Source organism: Meles meles, chromosome 10, assembly GCF_922984935.1.
Source record: "Meles meles chromosome 10, mMelMel3.1 paternal haplotype, whole genome shotgun sequence".
Classification (NCBI taxonomy): domain Eukaryota; kingdom Metazoa; phylum Chordata; class Mammalia; order Carnivora; family Mustelidae; genus Meles; species Meles meles.
The window spans coordinates 51,686,377-51,699,238 of NC_060075.1; the positions used below are offsets into that span (position 1 = coordinate 51,686,377).

A 12,862-nucleotide genomic window follows, 5' to 3' on the forward strand; every position below is an offset into this window, starting at 1 on the left:
AAATAAGTGGATCTTTTTTTTTTTTTTAAGATTTTATTCATTTATTTAACAGAGAGAGAGATCACACGTAGGCAGAGAAGCAGGCAGAGAGGGGGAAGCAGGCTCCCTGCTGAGCAGAGAGCCCGATGTGGGGCTCGATCCCAGGACCCTGAGACCATGACCTGAGCCTAAGGCAGAGGCTTAACATACTGAGCCACCCAGGCACCCCAAATAAGTGGATCTTTAAATTAAAACCCCCCTGAACTGTCTTTTTACAAATGAGAGGGTAATGATCCCGTAGCAGGGATATCCTACATTTTACCATGGAAGAAGCTGCTCCCTCAGCAGAGAGAGAGGTTGCCATGTGGAGTCCGGCCCCCAATGCCTTACCCCTGCAGAGCGCTCAGCCTCCTGGACCATCTATAATGGGCTGCAGTCAGCTGCTCTGCCTTTCAGGCTTTGTCAAAAAACAGCTGGCTGCAGAGCTGCCACACGCCTAGACGAGGTGGAGATCTGCGCTCCAGAAAGGTCCAGGTGTGCTCACTCAACAACAGTCTTTGCCCCGTGGCTTGCAGACTCGAATTGCACCAGGAGCCCAACAGGCTGTGTTTCCCTGCTGTGGTTTTCAAGTACACTCGCACAGACTGAAGGGTCTCAGGGAGTCCTTTTCACATAGGCTGTGACTCCGAGGCCTCATGGGATGGAGACACTGCTCACGTTTGTCCTCAGTCCCACATGCTTGCGTGTTTGCTCACTTCCATATATTCAGACTCAAAGCATCTTGACCTTTCCTTTCTTCCTGCCTGGGCCTGACCTGGTCAAGGACGGGTTTTGTGGTACTTTCTTGACTGTATGACTAATCTATCCACTGTGATTCCAGGGAAGGTGAACTAAATGTAGGAATTCCACTGATGTTGTAACATAGTCTGTGTTACCTACTTTTTCTTTAATTTGTTAAATGCATCTGCATTCTCTGTTTGTTAGAAGATTAGATCAAAGGTTAGACAACCAATATATACCCATCATAGGTGAAAAAGTCCTTATATATTATAAATGGAATTTGATTTTTATGGCATATCTCATTGGTTCATGTGTCTGGCTTTGAGCATATGTTGACACACATCTAAGTAAGCAGAGAACAAAATGTGCTAAAACTTAAAAGTCATTAAGGAATTTACATTGCATATATTGTTACATTTCTCCAGATATATTTCACAGAACACTTTGTCCATAAAATGCTTTTAAAAACAAAAGAATTGCATGGTTAAAAATGTTTGGAAAACCCTGCTGACTATGGTCCCCTTTGAATTTGCCCAAGAATAGTAAATATTAAAGGCCCTGAGAAGTCCGGCAGCAGAGAAGTCTGTTAGCTTTGTTTAAGTCAGTGATTTTCAATGTATTTGGAAAACTTTACCTCGCTTCCCCAGTAGCTGTTGACATCAAGGAACTAAAGTTCTTAAGAAACATAATGCAGGGAACACAGTAAATAATAAACCTTTATGGAGCTAACCTTCTATACCATCTGAATCAAAAGGCAGACTTTCATTCTAGGCCACTCCGTTATGACTAGCTGTGGAATTTTGAGCTCACCAGTTATCTTCTCTGGGCCTCAGTTGCCTCATTTGTTAGATGTCCTAAAATATGGGGTGTCTGGGTGGCTCAGTTGGTTAAGCAACTGCCTTCAGCTCAGGTCATGATCCTGGAGTCCCAGGATGGAGTCCCGCTTCGGGATCCCTGCTCAGCAAGGAGTCATCTTCTCCCTCTGACCTCCCCTGTCTAATGCTCTCTTTCTGTCATCTCTCTCTCTCTCTGTCAAATAAATACATAAAATCCTTTTTAAAAAATCCTCTGTTAAAAAACAAAAAATGTCCTAAAGTAGTTCTCCTGACTTTTGGGTCTCAAATACTGTAACTATTTTCTGTGATTGGTTGTTTTGTTCTGTATAGAAAGAATTCATGCTGTTGCTTATTGTTAAAAGAAGGTTTTATGAGATAGTGTTCTATTCTTAGCTGAAATAGAAATGACTGAATATGGTGAGCAGTTCTAGGATAGGAAAGCAAGGACTAGGATAGGACCAGGGTCCTCTGGGAAAGGGGCGTTTATGTTTGGCTTTAGAAAGAAAAAAGTCTTACTGATAACTTTCCTGAAGGCATTTTCAGACAGGGAAATCCCGATTTATAAATGAAAAGGTTAAAAGTAGAACAGAATTAAACTGTATTCCATTATTTAGTATTCTTTTGTTTTTGATTCTTTTCCTGTGTTGAGTTTTAATTGTTGGAGGATCATTTTCTGAACTGTTTTGAGTTTCTGGAAGCATTGGATAAAAAGCCAAGCATATCACAGTGATATCATTTTCATAGATTAAAAGCTAGAAGCAACATAGAATTTGAAAAAAGCCAGATCATTTATCAAGCATAATTTAGAATTCAGCATAAAAATATGCTGAGCACTTGTGTTTAAGTAAATTATCCAGAAATAAGTAGGACCATTTAATCAAATTACCTAATGTATCTACATGAAAGAACCATTTGGGTAGAATATCAGAAAGTATTTTAAAACCATGGATATCTTGTGAGGTTTGAAAATGAGAGGAAGCAGATTACAGAAGGTAAAGCCACCCCAGATATTTTAGGTATGTTATCATTTCGAAGAAAATTCAGCAAAAAGTGCTTTTCATTAAAAAGAAACTGATGTCTGGGTGGCTCAGTCAGTTAAGCATCTGCTTCGGCTCAGGTTATGATCCTGGGGTCCTGGGATTGAGTCTCGTGTCGGAATCCTTGCTCAGCGGGGAGCCTGATTCTCCCTCTGCCTGCTGCTCCCCCTGCTTGTGCTCTCTCTCTTTCTCTCTCTCTCTGGCAAATAAATAAAATCTTAAAAAAGGGAGAGAGAAAGAAAAGTAATGAGTCCTACTGTGGGTTGGGCACTATATGATAATATGTTTTCTCAACCATTTCCTTAAAGCACTCATGAGATAACGGGCACTATCCCCACATATGGATGTGGAAACTGAGGATTCATCCAAAATCTAAATGGCAACCAAGTGGTAGAAGTAGAATTTTGGTTTGCGTTTGCCTTATTACAAAATGTCTTTCCCTTCTGCCACACTGCCTCCGTGGATGTGGTGTCCATGGCATTACTGTCTTCCCCCAGACTTCATTCTTTTTGATTCCCAGAAACTGCTAGAGAAGGAGCACCTTCAACAGTAGAGCTCAGGTAGTGTAAGTACAGGTGTCCTTCAGTACCAAACATGCTAACTACACTCTCGCCATCTAACTCAACAGAAGAATATCATGGAAACCTGTGGAAACCGGGAAGGTAGTGGTTCAGGAGTCAGTTGTATGAGGTGTAAGACGTTTCCATTTTGTCAGAAATCAACCTATGTCCCACTCTCTAGTACAGTGAGAGGATCTGAGAAATGGCTAAGGACAGTCTGGGAAAGATGAGTACACAGAGATGCCATGATTGCCTTTCGAAATTTGAACACCGCATGAACGAATAGGTAGTGCTGTTTGCTGATGAGGAGACACTGAGGGACATTTTGGCTTGGGAATGAACAGGACTTCCTTCCCTGCCACAGAGCCTAGCGGCAGAGCGGACTGCTTTAGGAGACAGCAAATGGTCTGAAAAACATGATCCAAAACCACAGGCAACGAGGTTTGGAGGCAGAGAAGAGTAGGTCATTCCATATGGTGGGTGGCCTTAGTGATCTTTGGGGTTCTTTGTAGCTCTGAGCATTGAAGACTGTCTTTCTTTCTTTCTTTTTTTTTTTTTTTTTTTAATATTTTTTATTTATTTTATTTGACAGAGAGAGGTCACAAGTAGGCAGAGAGGCAGGCAGAGAGAGAGGGAGAAACAGGCTCCCCACTGAGCAGAGAGCCCGATGTGGGGCTCGATCCCAGGACCCTGAGATCATGACCTGAGCCGAAGGCAGAGGCCTAAACCACTGAGCCACCCAGGTGCCCCTCTTTCTTTCTTTTTATGATTATTTACTTATTTATTTGAGAGTGAGCGAGCGAGCGAGCAGGTGAGCAGAAAGGGCAAAAGGAGAGGGAAAAGCAGATTCCCGCTGAGCAAGGAGGCTGATGTGGGACTCAATCCCAGGACCCTGGAATCATGACCCGGAGGCATGATTGAGTGACTTAACTGACTGAGCTGCCCAGGCACCCCCATTGAAGCCTTTCTACGTGGTTTCAATTTGTTGTCAACTATCCATAGATGCAATGCATTCATTTGGATCGCTCTGTTTTTGTAAGTTTTTTCTTTATTTTTCTCTAGCATCATGTTAGACATTAGTAAGAAAGCATTCTGTCACAGAGAATATTCCTCACCTCTGGGATCCTGTGTCTTTAACGGTTAATATAAATACAGTCTCCTGCAAGCAGCCCCCACAATGGCTCTGCGTGTGCTGGACCATCAGGCCCCTGCAAATGACTATCTTCTTGTCCTCTGAATGGCCTCACCAGTCGTTTAAGAAATTCAGTGTATAGCAATCCTTTGTCAGGTGGTTTAGGAAGCACTTTACACGTGAAAATTAGATATAGTGACTATATGAGTTTCTGTTTATTTTATGCCCACCACAGTCTTATCAGTTCTCCATTTTTTTTAAAGATTTTATTTATTTATTTGACAGAGACACAGCAAAAGAGGGAGCACAAGCAGGGGGAGCGGGAGAGGGAGAAACAGGCTTCCCACCAAGCAAAGACCCCAATATGGGGCTCGGTCCCAGAATGCTGGGGTCATGACCTGAGCCAAAGGCAGACGCTTAACCGACTGAGCCACCCAGGCGCCCCAGCTCTCCATTTTGAACAAAGGAGTGTGTATTCTGCCAATTTTAAATGGAATCTTTTCATCAGGCTGAAGGCCTTGCTTCACTGCAGGCTGTCTGGAGGCCAGAGGAATGGATCTGGTAAAGTGGTAGCCAGCTGAGTGCCACCTTTACTTAATCTAAAGCGATAAACATGACAGTGAAAAAAATTTTTTTTCCTTTGTAACAGTGTAAAGTGACAGATGTTCCCTAGACTTATTGTGGTGATCGTTTTGCAGTGGATACAGATATCAAATCATTACGGTAGACACCAGAACTCATAGAAGGTTAATGTCAATTGTAATAGCAAATTAAGGAAACTTATACAAAAGACCAAAAAAAAACAAAACCAAAAAACCCATGGTAGGGGCGCCTGGGTGGCTCAGTGGGTTAAGCCTCTGCCTTCGGATCAGGTCATGATCCCAGCGTCCTGGGATCGAGCCCCGCATCGGGCTCTCTGCTCCGCGGGGAGCCTGCTTCCTCCTCTCTCTCTGCCTGCTTCTCTGCCTAGTTGTGATTTCTCTCTGTCAAATAAATAAAATATTAAAAAAAAAAACCTATGGTAGTGTAAAGGTGTTCCCTCCCAGGACCCACTCAGAAGGGCATGGGTATCCTAAGGAGTGTGTGTTGGAGATGCCTATCTACTGGGACGTAAAGTGTTAATTGCGGGGCTCATTGCCCCCCAGCTGAGGCTGCTCTTCCACTGTTGAACAGATTCCAGTCAGTCCCTCATTCATCAGACCCTGTACCCTGCACGCCTGTTATTGACAAGTGTTGTTCTGGCGAGAGAACAAAGTACTCTCCTAACACCCGCATTCCAGTCCCCACCACTTCGACCCTCGCATGTTGTTTTTATCACCATCACTGTTACTATGGCAGCAACACTTATTATTTATTATAGGCTGTCCATGGGGTTAAGTGCTATCCCCACACTGTCGTCTTTAATCCCCATAATCATCTTATAAAGTAAACGCTCTCATGACCCCCATTTACAAATGAGGGAAGGGGAGTTCAGGTACAGCATACATTTGCCCAGGGTCCTGCAGTGCCTGAGTGATAGAGCTGGGAAGAATCCAGGGCTGGTTTGGAGCCCACACTCTGGTTCACTCTGTTGTGCAGCCCATTCTTTTGCTCGACGGAATTGTTTAAATCAAAGCGCTAAGTGTGTTCCTTAGATATTTTTGGAAAATTTTTAGCACTTGTTTGCCTTTAGTACCTATTTACCCTGTCTTCTGTTGACAGAAGGGAGGAAATGAATTGTACTTAATAAACTAAGGAAACTGTTTGCATGAGTGTGTGTTTAAGCAAATTGCTTATTTGTACGATGACTTTCCGAAGATGGTCTAAATCCATCACTAAACCACAACCTCAGACAAGTTCAGCAACAACTTGTGGAGAGGTGCAGTTGTCCTTGTGGCTGTGGCAATGAGGGAAGCAAGTCAATAATGCCTATTTAGTTCTGCAATACTGAATCAACCACTCTTGAATGACAGTGCTTCTAAAGATGCAACCCCCTGGAATTCAGGAGTGTCCTCTGTCTCTGCTTCTTCCTTCTTGCTACCTTTCGAAAACAAAATGTAACAAAGAACACTGGAAAGATAATGTTCAAATGTCATATCCATGATCAGTAAGTTAGATGCCATTTCCCCATTCCTTGGGGATAACTCATACAAATGTGATCAAAATTTGATGAATTTTTTTTCTGTATGTGTTAGCAGGTTCTAAAAACTTCAGTTCTGGCATCTGTATGTCTAGCAATGCTAAGCTCTCATGAGGCTGAGTGCTCACCAAAGTGAACAGAGTAGCTGAATGCCAAGTTTAGAGCCTGGGGATTCTGGATAAAGCAGCTGGAAGACTAACAAGAGTATAGGCAACACCCTAAAATAATTTCAAATTGACAGAATAGTTGCAAGATAATACAAAGAATTCCCACAGATCTTTTGCCCCAGTGTATCATTTTCCATATTTTGCCGCATATACCTTACCTCTTTTTCCACACACACTATATGCATGCACACACATATGTTTATTTTTCTGAATCGTGTGAGAGTAGGAATCCTACCTCATTTTTTTAAATGCCTTTATACTGTAGTATCTATTTCCTAAGAATAGGGAGAGTAATAGGGATAGTCTGTGATGTAGCCACAGTACAGTTGTGAAATTCAGGAAATTTAACATTGAAACATGACTTTGATCTCCCCTATTTACGACGTTTAGATGTTGTCAGTGGTTCCAATAATGTCCTTCAATAGCACTTTTCCCCTTCAGTCCAGGATCGAGCCCACGATCATGTGCCGCCTTAATTGTCATGTGTCTTCAGTTTCTTGCCATTGGGAGCAGTTCCTCAGTCTTTCTTTTTCTTTGATGAAACTGATGCTTTTGAAGGATACAGGCCAGTTTTTACATAGATGTTCCTCCTTTTGGAGTGGCCTACCCCTGGCTGGTAATGCAACACAAACCAAGGTGTATCTTCTTCAGAATATAACACCCGGAGGCACACAAGTCCATCTGAGCCCCACCGGAGATTAATTGTGGTCACTTGGTTAAGATGCTATATAGTTTCTTGGTTTCTAGTTTCATGACTCCCCAGCGACCAATGAGCTTTGTTTTCAAACAGTTTCGGTCTTTAGGGATAGAAACAAAATTAAATGCTGATAATTGAGAATCCAGAGGTGTTTTTTCAAGTGTCAAAATATCTTGATAGGTCATCAGTTCCTAGAATTGTATAGTGGATAGGGGGTTTGGAATTGAAAAATATGTACGCGGTTAAATTTTTTTAATAGACTTTATTTTTCAGAGCAGTTTTCGCTTCATGGCAAAATGGAGCAGAAAGTACGGAGTTCCTTATAACCCTCCCCCTCCCACCCACACACAACCTCCCCCACTGCTAGCATCCCACCAGCGTGGTCCATTTGTTAAAATCAGTAAACCTACAACAAAGCAGCATTATTACCTAGAGTCCATAGTTTCAGTTAGGGTTCACTCTGGGTGTTGTACATTCCAGATGTGTTCTTTAATGTCAACTTAGAGTGTCCCTTTGCTGTACTTTTCAGTTCAGTTTGGGGCTGTTACTTTTCTAAGTTCCTTCATAAGAAATATGTGTCTCTGTGTCTTGCGTTTAATTATGCCTCTTCCTTTCCTCCTTTTTATAATGATTATATCTTTCTAGTTTACTTCACTTTAAGGTCAGCTTTTAATACCCTGTCAGCGGAGAGAGAGAAGATGAAGCAGCTGATGGAACAGGATGTCTCCTCCCCGCCCTCTGCCCAGGTCATCGGCCTGAAACACGCCCTGTCATCCGTAAGTTGCATGCCTGTGTCACAGAAATGCCTGACCACCTGGCCAAGCTCATGAATCTTTTTCTACATTTTCCGACTCCGTGGTTGTGTTGAAAATTCACGAAAAAAAAACAAACAAATTATCCAAATTCTGTTTTCACCTTGTATCAGATCTGCTAATTCTGAGCACCAACACCGAGCCTACCTCCAGTCTTGGTAGCTCGTATTTCATGGAGTGTTAGAGACTTTTAAGTTTGGTTTCTTTCCATTTATCTTGATATTTCTGTTTCTGTAAAGCGTTTGTTGTGTGTTTGTGTGGGTCTCCCAGATATCTGCTTCTCACTACAAAATCTGGCAGTTTGGTGGAGGTTCCTTACCGAAGACTTCTCAAGCTTAGACTGACTCTGCAAGTGACGGGGAGCAAGCGGCCATTTTACATTCTCTGCTGCCCAGCTCTGATCCCGTTTACCACTCCTTCAAAGTTGTTTGGAAGTGATTTGATATGATTTGGTTATATAAACATTTAGCTTCTTTTTCCTGCACGGGCACAAAGAGATGAGTCATAAGGAATGTCAGGTAATCATTGTGTTCTCATCCCAACAGAAAAATCACGGTCTAGCCCCACGTGTTTTTCAGTCAGCCCTTCTGTTAGTCACTCTCCGATTTCCCCATGATTCCTGTTGGGCTCCATTCAGGCACAGTGTCCTAGGACTCTCCTTTGAACAGCTGGAGTTGTCTGATTGCTCACTTTGTATCTATTGGAAAGCTGGAGGATTTTAAAAATAGCATACCATTTCTGTTATTTCTATTCATTTTACTTATTTATATATTTCTTTTATTTTTATCTTATTTTGTTATTTTATTATGCCCCTGGTCTTTGCTTGTCCTTTCAAATCCCTACTGCAAAGAGAGTGTGTGCACACACGGGAAGTCACCAGCTGAAGCAATACAGAACTTTTTGTCTAGGCCTGGTTTGGGGAGATGAGTTTCAGGATCTTGTTTTCAGGAGCTGATTCAGCCTTTGAGAGAACTAGAAAATATCCGTTCATCTTTTCATGATATTACTGAGAAAAGTAAAGTAATGATTGTGGTATGACCTTAATGGGAAACACATTACATAGTACATATTTGCTATCAAAAAATACTTAAGGAATATCTACTCAGTTGGCGTTCCGAGTATGTTATCTTTGAAAGTAATAAAAAATAATGTGGACCTAGAGAGTCTTAATGTTGTCCACCCTGAGGAGCTTTGGGTTTTCTAAGGTCAAAGAGAAATACCCCTTTTTGGATTGCAGTGGACAGCTAGCTGCACACTGGGTGCTGTTTGGGTTTGAGAAAAAAGTGAGGTGGGTTCGTTTTTGTTTGTTTTTTTTTTTTTAGTTTATTTTTTAGTGCTACAGAGCATTTCTTCTTATTCCCGGTCTTACTGGTTTTTAGTACTTTTAGAAAATACCTCTGACGGGCTCCCTCCTGACAGGGGTCTTCTCTCTTCTGCTCTCCTCCCTTGGGGGTCTGGCCTCATTTCTTAGTCGGCTTGTCTGGTAGAGGGCATGATATCCTAGGCCAGAGTTGTTACCCTTCTAAGGAGTTTACTCTCTCCTATGTTCAGGATTTTTGGAAACTTAAGATATAACAAAAGATATAACAAAATGATCCTTTCTTTTTTGCTTAGATTCTGGATTAGATTCAAGACTTGTTTTATAAAATAACATTTTTGCTTGGATTCTGGATTAGAATTAGATTAGAATTAGAATTCTGGATTAGGTTTAAGACTTATTTTATAAAATAACATTTTTAGCGTCATCTCAGGGCTATCAGAATGCATATGTTTGTGCTGTATGTGCAATCTTGGCATTCTTCTCTCTTCTGCCTGTGGTTTACAAAGGGAAGAGAAGCTGCTAAAATAACACATTTTCCAGGCCATACTACAAGTCTGGCCACTGGTATAGATTCTGGCCACGGATGCTAAGATGCCAGCAATATGTCGGCCAGAAACAAGTGAGTACTGCATAGAGATTGTTACATGTACATGTGTGTGTTAAGAGCATTTACTCAGTGACTCCTACATGATCCTCAAGAATTTCCAAATAACCCATTCCATTCCTGGGTATTAAAAATTAAAACCAACATCCTGTCTGAGATGAAGGCAGTAGATCAGACCATGCCACATCCTTCTGTGATCTCAGCAGGTAGGCCCTGTGGGCACTAATGGATGGGAAAGGCTCTGAGCTTCTTGGACGAGAGCCTAGAAGATAGACAGGACAGATCTGTGTGCAAGCACCTGGGGAGCTGACTGTGGGAGTGTCTGGGGGAATCAGTCAGGCACACTTGTCCCTTTCCAAAGACAGATCATTTGGAAACATCTTCTTCTACCTTTAAGCCAGTTCCTTCCCCTTTGGGATGTCGGGATAGAGAATCTGACCTGCCCAGGGGAGGGTTTACATGTGCCCACCTCCCTCCCCCCATTCCCAGGGCCCTGGTCCTTAGCCTTTATCCAGGTAAGTGAAAGTGCGTAGTTGATTTTCAATAAAATGTCTTAGTCATGAAGAATGAATAAAGCAATCATTACCTATGTTGGGAGATAATAAAATTACTCTTCCACAAAATCCTACTTCCCAGCCTACTACCTAAGATCCAGTTCAACTGGTATGAAAGTTACGTAACATTAAAAGATGTCCAATCATAGGGTGTGGGATAAGAGAAGCATGGGATCATAGGGAGGACGCTGGGGAGGGAGGGCCGTGAAACCACTAGCCCTAGTAAGAGCTGAAGGTGTTGGTGATTTCCTTCTCCACGGAAAGCAAAGCCTCGCCAGCCCCTTCTTCCATCCCGGGAAGTGAGACCAGAGAAGGGATATCACTTCCAAAGTTTAGTGTCTTTGATCTCCTTGGCAGTTCAGAACCGTATCCTGTTGGATAACATTCAAGAAGAAAGTTCTGGAAGTGCCCTGCTAGGGGCTCCGTCCCCGTGGCCCCCCTGCAGTGCTTTTCTGATACATCCGTTTATTAACAGAGTCCCACTATTTTTAACATGTTCCAGGCCCTAGCACAAAACACAGACCTTAAAGAACGCTTACGCAGAATCCATGCTGAGTCTCTGCTCCTCGATTCCCCCGCTGCTGCCAAGTCGGGTGACAGTCTGGCAGAGGTGGGTAAGGCTTCTCGCCTGGGAATGTTTCCACGACCGCCACCCCCTCACCCGACAGCCTCTGTACAGTCCCTGAGCCCCTCTTTCCCCTGGGGAGTGGGGAGTGGGGAGTGGTGCTCACATCTGTGCCTGCCCCGCAGCTGCTTCAGGGTCTGAGCCCCCACCCCAAGGCTTTCTTACATACTCCTGTGCTAACTGCATTGTTCAACTGCTCCCCCCCTCAGAAGTTGTCTTCCTTTTGTATTTCTTTACCCCATTTCCTCCTAACAATCACCTTTTCACTAGTTATTCCTACAGTGGGAATGCCCAGAGGTATTTTCTTCTGTTACTTCTAAAGAGGCCCCATTTTCTCTGCCCTGTGATATCCCAAGTCCCTGCTAGTATCCTTTGCCCCCTCTGTGACATCCCCTCTCCCCTCTCTTTGTGGCTGTTCCATTCTTCTCCTGTGATTTTTTTTTTCTTTTAAAAAAGCACAGCTGTACCCTGTGAAGGAAAAAATATTGTATTACAATTGAAATGTCTTGGTCAACTAATAATATGTTAAAATGGCTTTTCTCAAAACTCAGGATGTTTATACAAAAGGTTCCTTGCATGTGTTTAAAATTAGAAACCACAGAAAAGATACAAGTGGATTACTCAAAAAATAAGTAGAAAGGAATAATAAGGCTTAAAACTGTTTTTAACTATCATATTTATATGCCTGCTCAGATATGCTATATTTTTCATTAACAAACTTATTAGACTGAGAACATTTATAATGAAAAGATTTAAGGTAATATACAAGGCTTGTGTGTGTGCGTGTGTACATTTTTATTTATTTATTTATTTATTTTTTTAAAAGATTTTATTTATATATTTGACAGAGAGAGATCATAAGTAGGCAGAGAGGCAGTCAGAGAGAGTGAGAGGGAAGCAGGCTCCCCGCCAAGCAGAGAGCCCGATGTGGGACTCCATCCCAGGACCCTGAGATCATGACCTGAGCCCAAGGCAGCGGCTTAAACCACTGAGCCTCCCAGGCGCCCGTGTGTACATTTTTAAAAGGAGTTTCTAATGTTGAAGCTTAATCCCTCTTCCTCCTTTTCCTGTCCTCAAAGAAAACAAAGCCCTCACATAATCCTTCACTCCATGGGAAACCCCAGGAGACTAGTGGCTGAAATCTGTCAGCACCAAGGATGAGGCCTGGGCATCCGCAGCCACGGAGACCATGGGCTCGGCCACACGCCAAGGGGACTCTGTTTTCTGACGAGGGACCTACACTGTCTCCGCAGAGGCTCCCAGGCTGCTGTTACTTCTGAGACGCATCAGGAGTTGACCATGACATTCCTCTGTTCACTCACTCCCCACAAAGAGATCTTTCCAGTCATTTTAGCCCAGACTAAACTAAATCATCTTTAAAGTTGAGCACCTGAACATTACCGGGCTGACCTTCATTTTAGGCCTGGACAAGGGAACATGCGTGGTCGTTGAAACAGGGCGCAGTCACTCTGACCGGCCATCGCTCAGTGTTGTTGGCCGCCAGGTACCATGGTGTTCCGTGGGGTTGCATACCTGTTGCGAAGCAGTACTTACCTTTTAAATGGTACTACCACCTAATTGTATTTATCAGGTTAAGCAAGCTGACCCCTCATTTATGGCTCTATGTATTTATGCTCGG

The 12,862-nt window shown here is 42.9% G+C and overlaps 1 protein-coding gene across 6 annotated transcripts in view; it reads left to right on the forward strand.

Moving 5' to 3' along the window:
- The window catches only part of OSBPL3 (oxysterol binding protein like 3), a 180,291-nt gene that overhangs the window by 125,316 nt on the left and 42,113 nt on the right, over nucleotides 1-12,862 (forward strand). For 4 of the 6 annotated variants that reach the window (XM_046020812.1, XM_046020810.1, XM_046020814.1 and 1 more), the window contains 2 exons: nucleotides 7,953-8,083; nucleotides 11,101-11,208. In XM_046020812.1, coding sequence (XP_045876768.1) covers nucleotides 7,953-8,083; nucleotides 11,101-11,208 — 239 coding nt within the window. The remainder of the gene's footprint in view (nucleotides 1-7,952; nucleotides 8,084-11,100; nucleotides 11,209-12,862) is intronic. The other 2 variants (XM_046020815.1, XM_046020816.1) reach the window with 1 other exon arrangement.